The sequence below is a fragment of the Callithrix jacchus genome, chromosome 3, assembly GCF_049354715.1.
Source record: "Callithrix jacchus isolate 240 chromosome 3, calJac240_pri, whole genome shotgun sequence".
NCBI classification, from domain to species: Eukaryota; Metazoa; Chordata; class Mammalia; order Primates; family Cebidae; genus Callithrix; species Callithrix jacchus.
Window position 1 is genome coordinate 13955730 of NC_133504.1, and position 22559 is coordinate 13978288.

General features: G+C 37.3%; 1 protein-coding gene across 2 annotated transcripts in view; it reads right to left on the bottom strand.

Moving 5' to 3' along the window:
* Positions 1-20360, bottom strand: part of NEIL3 (nei like DNA glycosylase 3) — a 56439-nt gene extending 36079 nt beyond the window's left edge. For both annotated transcript variants that reach the window (XM_078367802.1, XM_002745196.6), the window contains exons 1-2: positions 20124-20360; positions 7269-7393 (exon numbers count right to left, since the gene is read on the bottom strand). In XM_078367802.1, coding sequence (XP_078223928.1) covers positions 7269-7393; positions 20124-20279 — 281 coding nt within the window. In that variant the 5' untranslated portion in view covers positions 20280-20360. The remainder of the gene's footprint in view (positions 1-7268; positions 7394-20123) is intronic.
* Between the last annotated feature and the right edge of the window lie 2199 nt (positions 20361-22559).

The window sequence follows — 22559 nt, forward strand, 5'->3', positions numbered from 1 at the left end:
TTGAATTTTTTTAGTGGTTGCTCTAGTTTTCATAATACACACCTTATACTGTGACAGAAGTTATCACGGTGTAGCTTCAAATGATAAGCAAAACGTATATTGCAACAACTTAAAGTAGTGTATCATCATTTTCCTATCCCATGATTTGTACTATTGTTACGATATATGTGATAAAGTCCAAGTCCACAATAAACTGTTACCATGTTTGCTTTAGATACAGAACATAAGAGAAAACATCTTTTATATTTACTTCCAAGTTTCCATTCCCAGTTTTTTCTTTCTGTAGATTCAGGTTTCTGTTATTATATCCCTTATGCTGGACAGACTTTCTTCAACTTTTCTTGCACTGCACGTCCTGGTACTACATTCCCTTAGCTCTTTTTTCCGAAAAAGTCTTTCCTGAACCTTCTTTTTTAATAGATATTTTTGATGGGTTTAGAATTCTGAGTTGAGAGGGTTTTCTTTCAGCAAATGTTGCTCTGACGTCTTCTGTCTTACATAATTTCTGTAAATGTATTTCTTAGCTTTGTTCCTTTCTGTTAATATATAATGTTTCTTTGGTTTTCAGCACACTGGCTAGGTATGTGTGAGGGACATTTGGTTTGGTTTGAGGTTCTTTAGCTTCTTGGATCTGTGGTTTGTTTAGAAAATTCTTGGCCATTTAAATCCAAAGATGTCTTCTGTTCTGTTTTCTCTTTCTTCTAGGATTACAGTTACAAGCATGTTAGATTATGTGACCTTGTTCCACAGCTTTGTTAATCCTGCACAATGTTTGGCCATTACTTCTTTTAAAAATGCCTTCTGTTTTATCTGTCTTTCCTTCCTGGAACTCCAAATACATCAGGCCAATTGATGTTATACCAATAATGAATCTACACAAACATCATTACCCCAATACCAAAATAAGACAAAGGCAGTAACAGAAAAAGAACACTATAGCACAATATCTCTCATGAAGACACATGCAAATATCCTCAACAAAATATTAACAAATCAAATCCAGAAACATATAGAAAGGATAATCCATCACGACAAAGTGGAGTATATTCCAGGAATGCAAGGCTCATTCAAAATTTAAAAATCAATCAATACAGAATTCCACAAATGAAGTCAGAAAGGCAATATGATGATCTCAATAGATGCAGAAAAAATATTTGAAAAATTCAACAAATTAGAAATAAAAGGGCATTTTTTTTTATCTACTAAACTGCATCTACAAAGAAAATAAAGCTAATTTCATAGACAACAAGGCAAACTTATCTGCTCTTACCAGTACTACTCAACATCATGCTGGGGGGCCTAGCCAGTGCAATAAAACAAGAAAAAGAAATAAGACACATATAGGGTGTGGGGGACAAGGGGAGGGAGAACATTAGGACAAATACCTAAAACCTAGATGACAGACTGATAGGTGCAGCAAACCATCGTGGGACATGTACACCCATATAACAAACCTGCATGTTCTGCACATGTATCCCAGTACTTGAAGTAAAAATTTTTTTAAAAAGGCATATAGATTAAAAGGAAAAAAATAAAACTGCTTTAATTCACGGATGACATGATTATCGACATAGAAAATACTAAAAGTACACAAGAAAAAGCTACTAGAACTGTAATAATGAGTTTAGTGAGCGCATTAGTTTGTTTTTACACTGCTGTAAAGGACTTCCTTGAAACTGGATAAGTTATAAAGGAAAAAGACTTAATTGACTCACAATTCCATATGGTATGGGAGGTCTCAGGAAACTTAAAATCACGGTGGAAGGTAAAAGGGAAGCAAGGACCTTCTTCAGATGCCAGCAGGAGAGAGAGGAGAAAGAGAAGGGGCAAGAGCCCCTTATTAAACATTCAGATCTAGTGAGAACTCACTTACTATCACAAGAACAGCATGGGGGACTGCCAGAGCCAGATCATATCAGCAAGGTTGCAGGACACAAGGTCAATACACACACACAAACTGAATTTCCATATACTATGAATGAACAATTGGAAATTCAAATTTTAAAAAAGTACCCTTTACAATAGCATCAAAAAACCCACTTAGTTACAAATATAAAATATGTCTGAATCTGAAAATTACAAAATACTGATAATGAAATGAAGGAAGATGTAAATACATATATACTGTGTTCATGGAGTGGAAGACAATAATGTTAACAGGTGAATTATCACCTAATTGATCTATAGATCCAACACAAGGCCAATCAAAATGCCAGCAAGAATTCTATAGAAATCCACCAGCCATGTCTACAATGTAGGAAATAACTAAAATAACAAAATCAATTTTGGAAAAAAATGAATAAAGTCAGAGGACTGACACTACTTAATTTAAACTTACTTTAAAGCTATTTTAATTAAGACAGGGCAATACTGGTGAAAGAACAGACACATAAAATATAAAATAATATCATTTTATCTGATATTCTTCCAAATAGAGAGTTCAGAAATAGACCCACAGATACATGGTCAACTAATTTTCAACAAAGTTGCAAAGAAATTCAATAGAGAAAGGATAATCTCTTCAACAGTGGTGCTGGAATAACTGGATATACACACGCAAAAAAAGAAACAAACTTCAACTCTTGCCTTGTACCATATACAAAAAAGAACTGAAAGTAGATCATAATCTTAAACATAAAAGTTAAGACAATAAAACTTCCAGAAGAAAACAAGGAAATCTTGATTAATTTGTATCAGGCAAATGTTTCTTAGACTGCTCACAAAAAGTATGAACTAGCCATGAAAGAAAAACTTGATAAATTAGGTTTCATCAAACTTAAAAGTTGTTCATCTTCAAGAGACATGGTTAAGAAATGAAGAAAATACTTGCAAACTATGTATCTGATAAATGGCTTATATCTAAAATATATAAACAATACTATAACTCAATAACACAAAAATATATCCAATAAAAAGGGAAAAAATTAACAGACCCTTCACCCTGTAAAATACACAACAGCAAATCACATTGCATCGGATATCATTAATTAGTAGGGAGAAGAAAATTAAAACCATAATGAGATACATTGTATACATATTGGAATAGCTAAAATTAAAATGACCGACCATACCAAGTGCTGGCAAAAATGCTGAGTAACTGAAATTCTCATACTCTGCTGGTAAGAATGGAAAATAGTACCACAACTTTTAAGAACAATTTGACAATTCCTCTTAAACTCAAACACATACTTATCAAATGACTTAGAGATTCTAATCAATGTATTTAACCAAGAGAAATGCAATATATGTCCACACATATATGTCATATGTATGTAAATATTCATAGCAATTTTAGTCATAATATTAAAAACTTGAAACAATCCAAATGTCTATCATCTGATTAATAAATTAACAAAATACGGTACATTCATAGAATGGGAGACTACTTAGTAATAGAAAAGAAAATACCACTAATATTTCAAGCAAAATGAATGAATCTTACAGTATTACACAGAGTAAAAGCATACTTCAATTTCTCCTAACATGTTATGTGACAGTACAGAAAATATGCCGAAGCTGTAAACTCTTTTATAAGTAGTATGTGATGGATTCTATAAAGGCATTTCAGCAATCTGAAAAGACTCATTATATTATCTCTTGCATACCTGATTTGAGGTTCATACTCACTTAAACCCCAGTAAATTATAAAATCAATCATGTATAAAGCATTTCCTAACTGGCAAAGCCTCCAAAATATCTCACATATCGTTTCTGGTCTCTGAGCACATATAACTGCAAACAGCCAGAATCATGTAAATCACAAACTGGAAACAGTGAAGGGTGAAATTTTAGTCCAAAATTCAACAGCTATGCCCATTTTGATTAAAATAATATCTTAAGTGTGAGTGCAGCTAGGTGAAAATGCATATAAATATTTGCAGACACCATACTGGCAATGTGGCGAAGTATGCATCCAAAGTTAATAAAGACCTGGAATCAACCCAAATGCCCATTGATAATAGACTGGATTGGAAAAATGTGGCACATATATACCATGGAATATTATGCAGCAATCAGAAATGATGAGTTCGTGTCGTTTGTAGGGACATGGATGAATCTGGAAAACATCATCCTCAGCAAACTGACACAAGAACAGAAAATGAAACACCGCATATTCTCACTCATAGGTGGGTGATGAAAAATGAGAACACATGGACACAGAAAGGGGAGTACTAAACACTGGGGTCTATTGGGGGGAAAAGGGGAGGGCCAGTGGGAGGGGGTGGTGGGGAGGGATAGCCTGGGGAGAAATGCCAAATGTGGGTGAAGGGGAGAAGAAAAGCAAAGCACACTGCCATGTGTGTACCTACGCAACTGTCTTGCATGTTCTGCACATGTACCCCAAAACCTATAATCCAATAAAAAATTAAAAAAATAAAATTAAAAAAAAAATAAATTAAAAAAAAAATAAAGATTATATCTGCTAGTGGGGTTGAGAATGTATTATTTTATACTTATTTTTTTCATTATTTTTCAGTTTTCTCTACTGAGTACCATTTATAGCAAAAACTTGGTGATGTTGTGTTGCTTTGGTTGAAGAGTTACTGGAATGTGCTCAGAAGTTGCACAGGTAGTCATCACACAACCCACCACAACAGTGCTCCTAAAATAAACGTATATCAAATAATTTTTAGTATTTCTTGGCACTACTAGGAGCACTTGAATATATCATTTAGTAGATAGAGAAATAATCGCTTTCTAATTTGTATCTTTCTGATGTTTGGATTTTTACAGGACAGATTCTGCTAGAGGGCTATGTTTGTATCCGACTTTCGTTAACAGATGAATCCCAAGAGATTCAACAAATGAATCCCAGAAGATTCATGGCCTGACCTGTGAGATGAACATACTTTATGACTAAAATCTGTGGGAATTCTGATTGTGAAAAGCTGGGTATCAAGGGGAAACTGTTAGCAACCTTTAAACATGTTTCCTGATATATGCCCTCTCGAATGCAGATGAGCCACCCACCTGGCTCGTCTGCATTCGAGAGGGCATATACATTCTATTTGCAATAGAAATGTCTACTGGGAGGACAAAGACATTCAATTTGCAATGGAAATGTCTTCATGTTTGACCTGCATCCTGCAGCCTCACAAAAAAGATCACATTTCTTTGACAGAGTCATCCGTTTTCCCTAAGAAGCACACGTTGGAAGTACATTTTCTGAACTTATGTTACATTCTAAAAGGGGAGCAACTGATTTCAGGTTTGGATTCCAATAGCAGATCTGCCAGTGACCTTGAATTATTATGTCCAATAGTTGTTATGGCTGCAGGAAATTGAAAGGAAGCAAGTCACTGTATTTTTCCCACCCGTATATACCGACAGAGGTACTCTTCGGGGATGGCACCAGTGCAGTGAGTTTGAAAAAGTGATTGTCCTTGTTTGTTTAGAACTTCATGGAACACTTACTGATAGCCCTGTACTGAGAAACGACTTCCCCCTTATCAGTCTGGTGGAGAGCACTTGATAAAACAGCCCCCTCTCATCTTACAGAAATAAATCTGTACCTAACACCAGAGAGTCAATGTTTTCAACTATCATGCACAGATCCCATTGTGTACTACTCCATCCAGAGCTACAAGTTTTCAATCACATCAATCTACCAAAGCAGTAATGTAACCTGCAATATATCATTACTGCATGAACCACTAGGCATATGCTGATGGTATCAATTCCAGACTAAGAAAAACCATGAAGTGACAATGTTGTCCAAGGACAGCAGCTGCTGACAATGAAAAGAGAACACCTCACAGGAAAAGCAATTACACAAACCCTGGATTACTCTAAATATGTGGTAGATGAGATGCAATAAATAACAATCATACAGTGTCATCTCTTTGTGGCAATTATTCACCTTTGGTTAGCACAAGGTCCAGGAACAGGTCTTTTCTCTTTCTTTTGATACAGAATCTAGCTGTGCTGCTCAGGCTGGAGTGCAGTGGCATGATCTCAGCTCACTGCAACCTCTGCCTCCTGGGTTCAAGCGATTCTCCTACCTCAGCACCCCAAGTAGCTGGGATTATAGGCACACACCACCACACCCAGCTAATTTTTGTATTTTTAGTAGAGACAGGTTTTCACTGTGTTGGCCAGGCTGGTCTCAAACTCCTGACCTAATGATCTGCCAGCCTTGGCCTCTCAAAGTGCTGGAATTACAAATGCGAGCCACCATGCCCGCCCAGGTCTTTTCTTTTTAAGAAGGTGATAACTGTGGTCTATAAAGCACTAAAAACAATCTGAAGAAGCAGTACCAATCTTTACAGTTGGCAAAAGTTTAGGCTAAACTCAGAAAAGAGAGGCTGAGATTCGGTAGACATATTAACTCATAGACACCTTTAATTTTCCTGCAAAAATTATATATGTGATCATGCATCACAATTAACATATATTTTAACTTTTTAATAACTAAGTCAACCAAGGAAGTAGGTTGCTAGTCCTTCTTTGCCAGAATATTAGCCATGAATTTCCATGGGAACTGTAAAACAGTGGAGAACCTGCTATTTCTCTGGAAAGTTTTTAAATTCTCTAAGTAAATTTCCAAATTCCATTCAAGGCTTCAGAGAAAGAAGAAAGCCAGAAAAGTATTTAAAAATCATGCAATATCTTTAAACCAAGCTACAGTCTGTCACAAATATAAAGTAACTGCTCTGGGAGGCCAAAGTGGGTAGATCACAAGGTCAGGAGTTCAAGACTAGCCTGGGCAACACAATGAAACCTCGTCTCTACTAAAATACAAAAACTTAGCTGGGCGTGGTGATTGATGCCTATAATCCCAGCTACTCAGGAGGCTGAGGTGGGAGAATCACTTAAACCCAGGAGGCAAAGGTTGCAGTGAGCCGAGATTATGCTACTGCACTCCAGCCTGGGCGACAGAGCTAGACTCTGTCTCCAAAAATAAAAATAAAAAATTATATATATATATATAAAGTAACTGTGTCACTGAAATACAATAAACATTTGGTAAAATCAAGAAGAGACTTGTGGTATAGGGAGTTTGGGGAATAGCAAAACAGAGCTGTGTTGCTCTAATACATCTTGGGAAGCCCTATAAAATGATTGTCTTCCAACAATTGATGACACGAGAATTTATTCTTCTTCTGCTTATCGATTTCCATGATAGAATCACAACCTCTCATACTGGAGGTCTCTTAAAAATACAGTACTTCCTATATGATTAAATGTGACACCCGGCAAACTCCATCTAGCCTTCTATGCATCTTTAAATATAGAGAGATAAGATGTATTGTACAGGCTTATCTTACCGTAAAGCTTTTGGTCCAAAGTACATAAAGAGCTCCTTCCCCAAAGTTTCCACGCCATCGTAAACATATCCATTAAACAGGCTCAAGGCATTCTGGCTGGAATCTTTATTATTCAGTACAGCAGCCTAGAAGGAAATACATAGACACATATAAACACAAACACATAAACTTTAAACAAAATTATAATTTAATTCTTAAATGTGTTTATATTACTTCATGCCCAGGTGTATTTCAATGAGAAGAATAATCTCCAACAAGTAATGTAATCAGCTGTTTACATACATTTTTGTTAAATTACTATGCAGTCATTTAAAGAGAGAGAGGCCAGAAAAATTAAGTAAAAAAAAAATAATAATTGACACACAATCAAAATAAAGTTTCTTCCAGGACCATACAGCTCTGTGCATATGAAAAGGAAGTATAGGAATATAACATGAATGTTTTAAAACTAAAAACTGGAATATAGGTTCTTCCATTTCCAGAAGTATAGACAAATTCCCTGAAAGAGTGGTCAGATAAAAACAGCTACAAATCATAGATGATAAAATATGAAAACAAAATATTTTTAACCATACCGATGAACTGTTAAGCAAGTATGAAAGAATAAAAGGCCAAAAACTAACAATGGGAGAGAACCCGGAGAGGTAGTAAGGAGAGTCCTGAAGCCAGCATCTGCCCTAAGAGCATTGATTGAAACTAAGGAATCAGAGCTTCAATTCTCACGTCTTGTGATGCGGGAGATCAGAGATAAAAACTGAGTGGGAGAATCTAATTTGAGACCTGTCCTGTTCCAACCACAATGTTAAGAATAAAGAAAAAATAAACTCATATTCCCTTTCCCCCCATCAGTCATGCAAACCATTGTTAGGATTACAGCATATATGCAGAATACTATAAGATATTCAAGGAAATTATAAACACAAATCAACATAAAACAAAAATATAAAATATAGGTTCTTCTGTGGGAGAAGGAAAAAAAGGGACTTTGGTTGAGATTTTAGCAATGCTCTTTTTTTTTTAGGAAGGCAGGAAGGGAGGGAAGGAGGACGGTAGGGAGGAAGGAAGGGATGAAGGAAGGAAGGAAGGGAAGAAGGGGGGAGGGAGGGAGGGAGGAAGGGAGGGAGGGAGGGAAGGGAAGGAAGGAAATCAAGCAATGAGAGAGACATTGCCGACCTGGATCTAGAGGTTTACAAGTTGATTTCTTTTTTTAAGAGAAGGAAAGAAAAAAAAATAAGTAAAGGAGAGGAAGAAAGAGGAAGAGAAAGAGGGAGAGTAAACAGAAATATTACTTTATTCTGAAAAAAATTGGGTATTAATAATGGCCAATCAATGTTTCATTTAAATTTATGAGTAGGTGTGATGTGGTATTGATGAGAATGTATATTTTGTGTATTTGAAGTGGGGAGCTCTATAAATATTAATTAAGTTTACTTGTTCCGGATCTGAGTTCGAGTCCTTGATATTCTTATTAATTTTCTGTCTCATTGAGTCTAAGTCTTTATGTATCTGGGTGTTAGGATCATTAGCTCTTGTTGTTGCATTGATCCTTTTACCACTATATCTTTGTTGCTTTAAAATCTATTTTATCCGCTACGAGAATTGCAACTCCTGCTTTTTATTTATTTATTTTTTATTTTTGCTCTCCATTTGGTTGGTAAATCTTTCTCCATTCCTTTGTTTTGAGTCTTTGTGTATCCTTGCATGTGAAACAGGTCTGGATGTAACATGCCGTTGGGTTTTGGCTGTGTCTTTTGATTGGGGGATTTAGTTGATTTAAATTTAGGGTTACTGCCATTTGATGTTAACTGACTGTTTTATCCATTCGTTGATGTAAATTCTTCTTTATGTGGGTGCTCTTTACTTTTTGGTATATTTTTAGAAAGGCTAATACTGGTTGTTTCTTTCTGTGTATAATGCTTCTTTAAGAAGCTCTTGTAAAGCAGGCCTGGTGGTAATAAAATCTCTGAATTCTTGCTTGTTCATAAAAGATTTTATTTTTCCTTCAGTTGTGAAGTTTAGTTTGGCTGGATATGAAATTCTGGGCTGAAGGTTCTGTTCTTTGAGGATGTTGAATATTGGCCCCCACTCTCTTCTGGCTTGTAGAGTTTCTGCTGAGAGATCTGCTGTAAGTCTGATAGGCTTGCCTTTGTGGGTAACCTGACCTTTCTCTCTGGCTGCCCTTGGTATTTTCTCCTTCGTTTCAACCCTGGTGAATCTAACGATTATGTGCCTTGGGTTGCTCTTCTTGAGGAATATCTTTGTGGTGTTCTCTGTATTACCTGGGGTTGAATATTGACCTGCTTTGCTAGTTTAGGAAAATTTTCCTGAATAATATCCTGAAGGGTATTTTCCAGCTTGGATTCATTCTCTCCGTCGCATTCAGGTACACCTATCAAACGTAAATTTGGTCTTTTCACATAGTCCCACATTTCTTGGAGACTTTGCTCATTCCTTTTTATCCTTTTTTCTCTAATCTTTTCTTCACGTTTTATTTCATTAAGTTGGACTTTGACCTCTGATATCTCTTCTTCTGCTTGAACAATTCGAGTGTTTAAACCTGTGCATACTTCTCGGAGTTCCTGTATTGTATTCTTCAGTTCCATTAATTCACTCATACTCCTCTTTAAGTTGTCTGTTTTCAATAGGATTTCATCAAACCTTTTTTCAAAGTTCCTAGTTTCTTTACATTGGGCTACAACATGTTTTTTTAACTCACTGAAGTTTGTTATTATCCATTCCTTGAAGAGTGATTCTGTCATTGGGATGCGCTCGTTCTCCATCAAGCCTTGTTCCATTGTTGATGTGGAACCGTGATCATCTTTAGAGGGAGAGGCGTTCTGACTTTGAGTATTCTCAGCTTTTTTACGCTGGTTTCTTCCCATCATTGTAAATTTATCCTCCTGTCGTCTTTGAATTTACCAACTTTCAGATTAGGTCTCTTGAGTGGATGTCCAGGTTGTTAGTTCCCAGGGCCAGAGCAGCTGCGTTAAAACTGATGGTGCTTTTCTTCCCAGGATTCTCCTGTCTTGCTTCCTTCTTGTATCCGTAGTAGGCGACTCTGCCTTCCCAGGGCTCCTACCTCGGTCAGAAGGGGAACCGGTCCCGTTTACTCTGCGCTGAGCACTGCCCCACCGAGGTGCCGTCACAGCTGCTGCGCCGGGCTCTGGTGTTGTGCTGGGGGCCCCTGCGGGTCCTCCAAACCTGTTTACTCTGCTCCGAGAGCTGCCGCGCAACGGTGCCAGCGGAACTGCTGTGCTGGCCCCGAGGAGAGTCGCGCTGGTGACCCGTGTGTTTCCTCCACTGGGGATCTTCTGCTCCGTGAGTGACCAGAATTTGTCTGAAAGTGTGGCGTCCTCTAGTTCTCTGCGCCTTCACTGAGAGCTGCAATCCCGGAATGTTAGCGATTGGCCATCTTGGATCATTTCCCTCAGCAATGCTCTTTTTCTTAAACTAGGCATTATGTATGCTTGTGTTTCTTATGTCATTATTTTTATTTTAGACTATTTTCAATTAAATAGTGTTTTATAAACATTATTTAATTTAAACTCAAAATGTAATTAAAAATTTAAAATTTAGACATGCATAACTATTATGCAACATCAAATAGGATACATAGAATTATATCTATGCATTAACTCAACTTAAGGTAATATCCTTATTTACCTCTAACTTCTTTTTTCTTTTTCTCAAATGGGCCTAATGACTCTTGAAGATTCCGAATGAAAACTTGGTGGGCAGTGGGAATGGGGAAATGTCCAGATATAATTATAAAACAGCTTTAGATACAGAGTCTAAAAGCAAGTCACAACTTTTCTTCACTTTAAGGTGAAATGATATTGTTCAGTGATTCTCCAACCTTTGGTTTTAGACATTTGTCATTCTAAATGCTTAAGATGGCATGTCCTCTCTATTCTTTATTTCACAAAATTGGTTTTTGTTAAGGTACAACCACAGTATGCAGCTCAAAGAGATAACAGAGGTAAAGAAAAAAAAAGACCGAGACCAGACACTATTCTTACTATTCTTCTACTAACCCCATTCAAAGTTGAAATAGCTAGTCAATGCCAGAACTTTCCAACTGCCTAAAGTTCAGGCAACTGGCTTCATCTATCCCTCCTTTATGTAAGAACTGGAGAATCAAACACTGGCTTAGAATGGCAGATAAATTAAATACACAAGAGTAATCAAAAATGACAGCAGTCACTTCCAGTTCTGCACAAATCACAAAAAAGAACCAGTGGAAGACTGTAGGCATATGCCACCATATCCTCAGAGCTCAGTTTTTGATTTCCCTGTCTGGGAGGCACTCTAGGACCATCAATAACTGTCAAGGACTGGGAAGGCAGGCTTGAGTACTCAGTAAGGAAAAAACACATTTGCCTTGTTTTTACCTAAGTCAGTCTTCTAGGGCCCTGAACTGAGAAGCACCAAGAGTCTTGATGCTTTTCTGCCTAATGAGGGACTTTAAGCCACTTAAACACACTTCAGGCCCAGTATGGATTACAATAGGTTTTAAGGTAGGTTTCCATGACAACCAATCAGTCTGTAAAAAGTTCTTATAAACTAGCCAGGACACTTTTAAAATGATGACATACAAAGCAGATATAGATCTTTGTCTCAATATAGATTAAGCTGTACATTTTCAGGATCTCAGATTTAACTTCTTACTATCATTTTAAACCCTCACTTGTAAGCCAATGCTAAGAGCCTTGTTTCTCCACCACTCCAATGTCAACACTCTTTTTTCTTTTCCCAATATTCCTTACTTGCAACTGGTTTATACATGCCGTGTGAAATCTTCTAGCTTTTCTTAGCGCTCTCAGCAGAGGCCAGGTGATGAATATTACCCCATTTTAGATACAGACACACACACACTCACACTCTCTCTCTCTCTCACATATATACTAGCTTTCCCTGCTTCGTGGGTAGGAAAGAATTTGCTACTACTGCATTCCTGTGCTTTAATTGCCTTTACCTCTTTAAGTTTTTGTTTTGTTTTTTGAGACAGAGTCTCGCTCTGTCACCAGGCACGAAGCTAGAGTGCAGTGTTGTGATCTTTGCTCACTGCAAACTCCTCTTCCCGGGTTCAAGCAATTCTCCTACCTCAGCCCCCCGAGTAGCTGGGATTACAGGTGCGTGGCACCATGCGCAGCTACATCTTTAAGTTTTATAAGTTAAATCTGATGCAAAAGCATAAGAATGATACATTAGACATTGGGACTTGGTGTGAGGGACAGAGAGGCATAAAGCATGAGGGATAAAAGACTACACATGGGGTTTAGTGTACATTGCCCAGGTGATGGTTGCACCAAAATCTCAGAATTCACCACTAAAGCACTTATCCATGTAACCAAATACCACCTTTTCCCCCAAAGCCTATTGTAATTAAAAATAATAATACATTTAAAGAAAAAAATTAAAACTGAAACTCAATATCTAGCTAATTGGCCAACTATAAAATTCTTGTCAGCTGTCACATCACTGTTCCTCACTGCACCTGAGCATGCCTGTAATCCTAGCTACTTGGGAGGCTGAAGCAGGAGAATCGCTTGAACCCGGGAGGTGAAGGCTGCAGTGAGCCGATCTGCCGGCAGCCCTGCAGCCTGGGCGACAGAGTGAGACTCCGTCTCAAAAAAGAAAAGAAAGTTCTAACCATGGAAAATGACGCGGACATTTATCAAAACAAAGTTTTGGTGGATAGTGCTTCAAACCTTATGGTTACTGGGCCACTTATTAACAAGAAAAAAGGTAGTATGTTCCCTTGCGAATAAATTCTGTTGTGAAAGGAAAAGGAGTCAAAAATCCGAAGGCCCCAATATACTCAAAATGCATGAGGCCATTCATTATATATCTTCACACGGCTGTCAATGGAAATTGAAGTATGTTGTCTTTGCTGACAGAGCCTCAAAGAGAACCTCCAACTAAAGTCTTAAAGGTGTAATACATGTCTTATTTGCTCTACTGATGTTTTGCCCTATTCTCTGCAATTAAAACCAACACTCAATATAATCTTTTAAAAAAAATTGAAACTCTGAAATTACAAATGTTGAAAACAGATGTTTATTGCCGCATGAATGGTAATATTGTAACACATGTTGATAGAAAAGCAAATGAAGGAATGATCACAGGTAGATATTAACTTACAGAAAAAGATTAACCTGAAAATATCAAATGACTTCAGTGTAGCAGAAACTCTTCCAGCTACAGATGCTATATGATCTCGGCTTGAATATGTTTAAGAATTCCTTTTTAATACCCGATGATATTTGGTATTAAAATGAACTGTTAGTAAAACCTCTTCCTTGCTCACATATATATATGTAATTCTCTCTGGAGCTAGAGTTTCCCCACCTGGGCAGTAGGATGATCTTGAGGGCTTCTACCTGCCAAATTTTACGTAGCATTTTCTAAATCGCTGTTGAAGTGCCTTCTACACTGAATTATTATTTATCTGTGACTTGCATTTCTTCCCTATCTGTCTATAAGCTCTCCAGGGACAGTAACAAGTTTAGCTAATATCCTTGACGGCTTTACACAATGCCTGGGGTTCAGTGAACATTTGTGAGATTAAATAGATGCCTCTTCCTTTAGCTCCTAACACCAAGTGTGGCTTTAAAGAGTACACTCCCTGCTTCCCCTCCCAACATCCCCATCCTGCTTCACTTTTCCCATGGTATCCTGGCAAAATCCTCTACTCTACCGTCTACCTAATCTCCTTTTAAAATTCATTAACATCCTAATATCTTATTTTCTAATTACCTGCAATGGAGTGAGATTTAAACATAGGAGGACCAAATTCTCATGACTACTAAAAGCTATAATGGAAGTTAAATACCCTATTTGCCAGAATTTCCCATAAAATAAACTGAACCATATGGGAAGGTTTAGGGAGGAGTTCCTCTGTGTTTAGCAAGCAATCCTAGAATGCCTGGTTTTTATTTGTCATGTTTACTTAGCATTCAAATTGTTGCTCTAAAAAGATCTAATCTAATACAGTAGTTCTCCCTTATCCAAGGCTTCACTTTCTGTAGTTTCAGTTACTCATGGTACATACAGTACCATAAGATACTCTAAGACAGAGAGAGATCCCACATTCATTTAACTTTTCTTACAGTATAATGTTACAATTGTTCTATTTGATTGTTAGTTACTGCTATTAATCTCCTACTGTACCTAATTTATAAATTAAACTATCATTGGTATGTATATATAGGAAAAAAGACAGCATATATAGGGTCCGATACCATCCATGGTTTCTGGCATTCACTGGATGTCTTGGAATGTATCTTCTGTGGATAAGGGGGCAGTACTGTGCTTAATTTTAGTTTTGAAATGACACATAAAGTTTTTTTATTCAGTTGTTTATCATGCAGGTGGTTTACCCAAGTCAGCGGATTCCTGGTACTCCTAACATTTCTAAAATAATCAGCTCTGGATAATATACTTGGGATAAAATAAAATTTTCAACTTATGATTGGCCATTACAAGCACCTGCATATATCTTTCACTGTTCTTTTAAAAATCCATCTTAAGGCAAAATTCTGGTACACTGGTAATGGTTTGTTCTACTTGTTTTGAGACCTATTATGTATAAATTGGTCAAAGCTTTTGCAATAAACCTAAGATTTACAAGACATTCACTTGTCTTACTATAGATGCTAGGGTTATCACTTTTCTCTGCAAGCTTTTGCTGCCCAAATTCAAAAATTAATTTCCATAAGCCTGTTATCTTTGCTGTAACTATACACAATTGTCCAATATACACTTGACTTTCTTATGTTGACCCTTATAATCCATTACCCTATTATTTGAACATTTCATCCTTTTTATTTATTTTTTCTGAAATAAAGACAAAAATATCCTTTGCCACAATTTTAAGTATGATTGAGAAGAGTTCACCTTCCCATTTTCAAGTGGCTTAATAATCTTCAAAACAACATATATTTTCAGAGATAGCACATGATTTATTGTGCTGATTACCATTTATCTGGCCTATCCATGGGTGGACAAGGAAGAGAAACTTTTCAGAGTGGAGTAAGTTTTTTACATGGATAAATGTTTCAACTCTAGTGCAGTTTTTTCCTTACCAAAAGAAAATACCATATTTACTTTCCTGTTCTCTCTTCTTTTCCTCACATGCTTTCCCCCCAATACAACACTTTTCAATCAGAGATTAAGTCTACCAGTCTAAGTCATCAAAGAACAAAATTTTAAAATGATTTTTAAACACCAAAATAGAGGTCCTTATGTCCATTCATCAAAACATATTCTATAATTTTGTAGGTGCAGGACCTTTAAGTACTTACTCAGAGACTAAAGACTTTGTACCTTATCTGAAGGCACCAAATGATTACAAATCCATCATACCGATAGGGTGTTCCTCAAATAAATGGGTCAAATAAATAAACTGTTTCACACCCTGTTTTGTGAGATTGAAGACACGTGGTGAGAAAGCTCTGATCCAGAAGAAAAAGGAACAATTCCCAGGATGTTTACTTTGCTAGGCACTAAGCTAAGAATGTCATATGCTGCTTCATTTAATCCTGACCAAATAAGCTGTGACAATAAGCATTTCCAGACAAGGAAGTAACAAAGAAATGGGAATTCAAAATCAAGATGATCAGATGTTCTTTTCTCTACAGCATACCGAATATGTTCATCTGGATAAAAAGCTACAATGGCCATCGGAAATCACCTCACCTTTTTTCTCCTTTGGAAGAATGTTATCTGTTATCCCTTGTTTCATGATTCAATAGCGCTCTGGATACTGATAATGATGATCCTGAGTCATTAAGGAGAAATCATTATCAGTATCCATTTAATAAGGTAAGTATGTAATGCATGTTCTCTAAATAATTTAGAAATCCCCTTCAGATACTTGAAATGAGCCCCATTTTGCCGGAAAATGAATCTCTGTAGATTGGCTCACTTCTTTAAATAATGACAATAAAATTAGCTATGATTTTTTTTCCACACTTTGAAGAAGGAAAATTTACTACATGGTTTACATTCTGATAATAGGAATTTCCAGATAACATGCACAACAAAATATGCACATACTTATGATGAAAGATTCCACATGGAATTTATTTCTCAATCTTTAATCGTTTTACACTATTCAAAATCTTGCTCTTCTCCATCCATTCAACTTTTATTAAATGCCTTCTCGGTTAGGTTCCTGACACTGTGAAGTCACTTATATAAAGATAAGTAGCCAGCATATTAAATACATGTATCAAATTTTAAAGAGTGATAGAAATAACCAGACTATGTTTCAAATAAAGTGCATGCTGATAAATAAACTGTTTCACACCCTGTTTTGTGAGATTGAAGACACGTGCAGATTAAATATGATTTCACTAAAATATTGTATCCACCCAACAATTAAAATCAAAGGAATGACTCTTCAAAGCTCATTAAACAGATATGTTCATTTATATTCCAACATTGTTTCTTACCATAAGGCTCCACAATCTCCAGCAGAGTTTTATGCAATTTGCTTATACTGTTGCACAATTTTATGCTGACAAGACAATGGATCATAACTCAGAGAAATAACATAGTACATACATGACTAGCAGATGCTGGGATCTTCTATGGCTAGGTTTTCTCAAAATGAGGATCAGTTGTCACAGGGAGACATGCATTCAAGTGTGTTCTCTATAAACTTTATGCTGGAACAAAGAGGAATGCTATATGACAGAGTAACAGTCCATTACGGCAATAGCTAGCGAAGTAGTGTTTTTTGGTTTCTTTTTTGGTACGATTATCTGAGGTTTAAATATTTTATTTTGAATGCCCATTAAATATTTCTTTAGCTCTCATTGGTAACTTTTTCCATGTTTACTGCACTGTAAAGAATGCAGTATGCAGTTATTAAATTATTTTTAAATGCTGCCTTGTGAAAACTAATCATTTCAAGCCAGTAGCAGAAACATTTAAAGAGCTTTAATTCTTTGGCATAAATGCCTAGGAGACATAGGCTCATCTGTTACGGTAATGATCTTGCCAGAGGTTTGTGACAACCTACCATGTTTTAATGAAATTTACTATGGATCCCTCTAAAATGCAAAAGACTCTTCATGTTTACAAAAGGTTATAATTATGTTTTTTCTTTAGATCAAAGGCCCAGAAAATGAAGCCATGGTAAATTATTTAGAAGTTTATCAACAGCCCCAAAGAGCATATTCCTTCCATATTGATTTTGAAATACAGTGTCCACAGAACCAGATTCCTGATCCTAATCTTAAATACCTATTCTAATTCTTAATACCTCTTTCTATCAAGGTATCAAAAAAAATCTTCAAATGTGAGCTTTTTATGTGTGGGGTGTAACTTATTGAGTATTGCTGCCAAGTGATGTTAATAATTGCCTAACCATTAACGAAGCATTTGTATATTATCAGGCTGCACTCTTTTGTGCAATCCAAACGTAGCCATAAAAGTTATTAGAAGAGAATGATCAGAACAGATACAAGAGAATTGACTGAACCAAACAGAACTAAAAATGGTGGTAGACAGAGCCAAAAACCCAAGGTTGTACTTTTCTATTTAATAAATAACCACTGCCACAAACTGAGCATGATGGTGTTCCTACCACTGTTTGCTGAAAAAGCAATAAAGATCCTACTGAACATTTTACTGCTGAGTGGAGCTACGGCATGGTTAACCCTGGTTTAGCCCCTTACTAGTCATGTGATCTTGGGCAACTGATTTAAACTCACTCTGAGACTCATGTGCCTCATCTGTCCAATCAGGTTATGATCCTTTATCATAGGGTTATTCTTTTTCATGACTGAATGAAATATAAAAGCATCTCATGCCTTACCATCAGAGATAATCACAACAAAACTTTAAAGGAAATGTTTAAGCTATTTTTCCTAAATACCAACGAGGTGATATCTATTTAAAACATTAGGTTGGACTCTCGCAGCAGAAAGCATATCTTACTGATCTTTGTATCCCCAGGAGCTAGTATAAAACCGAACACAAAATATATTGTTGTTGAATGAAGTAAATTATGATATCCGTAAGGATATTCATGTCATATCCACTGCTTAGCCCTACCATCTTTACTTCTAAAATAGTGACTGTCTTCTCTTGTCTTCATCAAGTCAAGCAGCACTTGACTCCAAATTCGTCACCTGGATTTCTGCAGTCATCTCCTAACTGAGAGGGCAGTGTCTGCTCTGGCTTTCTTTCAGTCTTTTTTCTAGTCCCTGTGCTGCAGAGCTTCTACTCACCCTTCACACCTCCGCTTTGCTACATCCCTGGGGAAGGCTTCCCTGATCTTCCTACAAGTCTTTTAAGAAACATGTATCTCTGCCGGACATGGTGGCTCACAACTATAATCCCAGCACTTTGGGAGGCCAAGGCGGGCAGTCATGAGGTTAGGAGTTCGAGACCAGCCTGGCTAACATAGTGAAACCTTGTTTCTACTAAAAGTTCAAAAAATTAGCCAGCTGTGGTGGCAGGCACCTGTAATTCCAGCTACTCAGAAGGCTGAGGCAGAAGAACTGCTTGAACCCAGGAGGCGGAGGTTGCAGTGAGCCGAGATTGCGCCATTGCACTGGGTGACAGTATGATTCTGCCTCAAAAAAAAAAAAAAAAAAAAGAAGAAGAAGAACCATGCATGTACCTCCTTATCAATTTATATTTCTTTAGCTGATTATTTAATGAATGTCTTCATGTCTTTGTATCTTCCCAACTAAAATATAGGCTCCAAAAGAGGAAGTATTTATTTTTGCTCCCCAGGAACTCTGAGTATTTAAAATTTTGTTGAATGAGTAATTTTCATAAATATTAATATTTTAAAGAAAACATCTAAAATCCATCTGTGATAACCTGAAATGATTTTAGAAACACTATAATAATCATTTTAAAATATGTGCAGAATACTTACTGGCATATCAAGTCAAAATAAATAAAAGGGCAATTGGAAGGAGATGCAAAACTTAATCTTTTCCCTCAAGTTTGAAAATATATTTTCTTTGACTTAGAATCTCATTTCTTTCAAGTTGTAAGCATATGCTAATTTCATAGCAGGCAACTTTTTCTTCCAGGACCAAAGGCTATGAGGAGAATTTGCTGAAGAAATTGAAATACAGTGCAGTATTGCATGTATCCATGAAATACAATCATCCACACATCTAAAGGACTTTTAAAGCATGATACCTTAATCCGAATATTTTAAGTACAAGTTCTGGCCACATGAATACACATCGTCTGCAATGAATGTCTGAGTGGCAAGAAGCTGTGCTAGTTTACTTTAAAAAGAAATAAATTCACGTAAGGGAACCAGGACTGGGTTCCATTGCCCCTTAACTAGATGGCAGTATGAAGTTGAGTTAGAAGTTAGTGCTTAGTGCTAAATTCTCTAGTTGAATTTTTAGAATTTTATACTAGTTGTGATACATTTATCAATTGCAGAATATTAGGCAAGTAAGAAACTAGACATTTATGCAATAATTTTAAAATAGGACAGAAAAAAACCATATCAGAGGTAGCAGAGATTTGATGTTATCAACAGCGGAAAATGCAGCTGTAGACATAGGAAACCATGTGGGTATCATAAAGAAGTCAAGCAAGGCGACACGGACTAAACAGCTTCACTGGATTCCCGCAGTGCATCTTGCCCGGGCAGCATCAGCCCGGAGCGCGAGCCCTTCGCTCCCGCGCAGGCGCGCTACGACCCACTTCTCCCAATAGCAAAGTGACAATAAACTTTGGAAAAGGTGGGGCTCCAGGAAACCTGGGCCAGAGCAAAGAGATGACACTTTAAACCCTGGAGCCCTGATGGGGTCTTTATTCCATTTCCGCCTGCTGACTGCATGGCCGGTTACAGGAGTAGCTCACCTGCGGGGAGACCACAGCCGAGGGGGCTGCGAGGAACAAGGCGCGGCCCTGGAGGTTCCGCAGAGCGCTTCCCCGCACGCCGGTCACCGCCTGGCCCGGGAGCACCCGCGCTCGAATCTTCTCTCCATTCAGAGTACAGCCTGGTCCTTCCACCATCTCTGTGGCCGGCACTGTAGCCCCCTAGCTGCAGGGCCTAGAGAGAATACCGCCGTGAAACTCAGCCTCTGCGCGGGCACTGACTGCTCGGAGAGGAAATTCAAATCTCGCGCGCGTCTGGCCCCGCCCACGACCGCCCAGGCCCCGCCCAAGCAGCGCCCTAGAAGTTGTTGTCTCTCCCTACGGCGCATGCGTTGTAGCTCTCCCCCCGCCCCAGGTCTTGCTGTGGGTTTATTATGAACAAATCGCAAACGCGGGTGGGGCTGGGGGGCGTGGAGGACAACTAAGTAGCTGAACTGTAAAAGCAGAGGAGATTGGGATTTGGAAAACTCTGAATGTATTTTCTTTGCGTTACAGTTTTGCCCTTGTCTTTGAGCTACTCAGTATACACACATTTTCTGATCTGGTCCTCTTAATCTGTCCCTGTCTGTGACAGGACAGATATGTTACAGACAATCTGGTTTTTGGCTCCGTTTTTGGTATGCTATATTTGGACGTGGGTGGGAAGAGAAACGAAGAGGAGGGCTTTTGGAACAAACAGCCGAATATATTCTAGTGTCTCTATTTAAAAACTTCATTATTAGATAGTTAAGTGAGCCCTACCCAAGTCCATGCATCCATTTTGTTAGGGGACGCCCCAAGATGAAAGCTATTTGAAATTGCTTTGTTAAAGGTAGACCTTTATATAAATTCTAGGGTAATCCATAGCTTTGCAAATTTACCCACAACCCTAGCCAAAGATACATACATACATTAAAATATGTGAAGCTTATGACTCCATACACTTTTGTAAATTATAAAGTGTACTCTTTTTTGGAAACTGAAATACAACCCATTAAAACAGAATGTCAATTTCTAAGTGATTTCATAAGCATAGCACTGCATTGCAGTTAAACCGGAAGAGTATATACATAGGTGGGCATTGCCTTAGTATATACAAAGAGTATATACAAAGGTTCAGCGTAATAGGGTTTTGACTCATGATGGTGCAAAAGTGATACACACTCAGTAGAAACTATACTAGTAAAGTATACTCAGTAGTACTCAGACAGCCATTCTGTTTTCAATTTTCAGTACAGATTCAATAAATTATTCAACACTTTATTATAAAATAGGCTTTGTGTTAGGCGATGTTTCCCAACTGTAGGCTAACGTAAGTTTTCTGAGCACATTTAAAAAGGGCTACATGAAGCTATGGTGTTCAATAAATTAGGTGTATTAAATATATTTTCAACTTACTGTGTTTTCAATTTACAATGGGTTTATCGGGACATAACCCCATCATAAGTTGAGGAGCATCTGTATACTAGAGACTTGAACTTGAATATACTAAAGACTTGACTTTGAAATTTTGAAAAGTATTAAATCTCTCTTCGTGGGGAGAGATTACTGGTCAAAAGTTGGCTGGATGAATTTCAGGACTATTTGTACTTACTCCCCTGTTCAATTCAATAATCTCTGTCCTTTGATGGAGAAAATTCTTATATACCTTCTCTTTCAGAGTTGTATTCATTTATTGTTACCTTATAAATTATCCCGTTTGTTATTTCAGAGTTTCTGTGGGTCAGAAATTTGGCAATAGTTTAACTAGCCGGGGTCATCCTGGCTCAGCATTTCTTAAGAGGTTACAGTTAAAATATTAGCCAAGGCTAACGTGCCCTAATGGCTGTTTGTAGCTAGAAGATCCACTTCTGAGATGAGTTGCTGGCATGCCTGTTGGCAGAAGGCCTCAGTTTCAGACCTCATGTGTCTCTCCATAGCGCTGCTTGGCTCTTCTAATGACATGGTGGCTGAGTGTGTGATCCAAGAGAGAAGTCAAGGAGAAAACTACAGTGCCCTTTATTACTTAGTCATATATATATATATATATATATATATATATATATAACCATATATATATATATATATATATATATGTGTGTCATTCATCTTTTCCAAAACTCTCTTTCTTCATATGGACAATAAATAATACTTTTTCTATACACCTGCATATGATTGCTGTAATTTCCATACACAACGTAACTTATGTGAAAGCACTTTAAAAACTATGAAGCACTCTATAAAATTGAGATAAATTATACGTACCATTCCCTGCATATACTTTGTACCTATTGCTTTTTGTTTCACACCATTATTCTCATCTTTTTCTTTATTTTAATTAATTAATTAATTAATTAATTAATTTTTGAGACAGAGTCTAGCTCTGTCTCCCAGGCTGGAGTGCAGTGGCATGATTTTGGCTCACTGCAACCCCTGCCTCCTGGGTTCAAGTGATTTGCC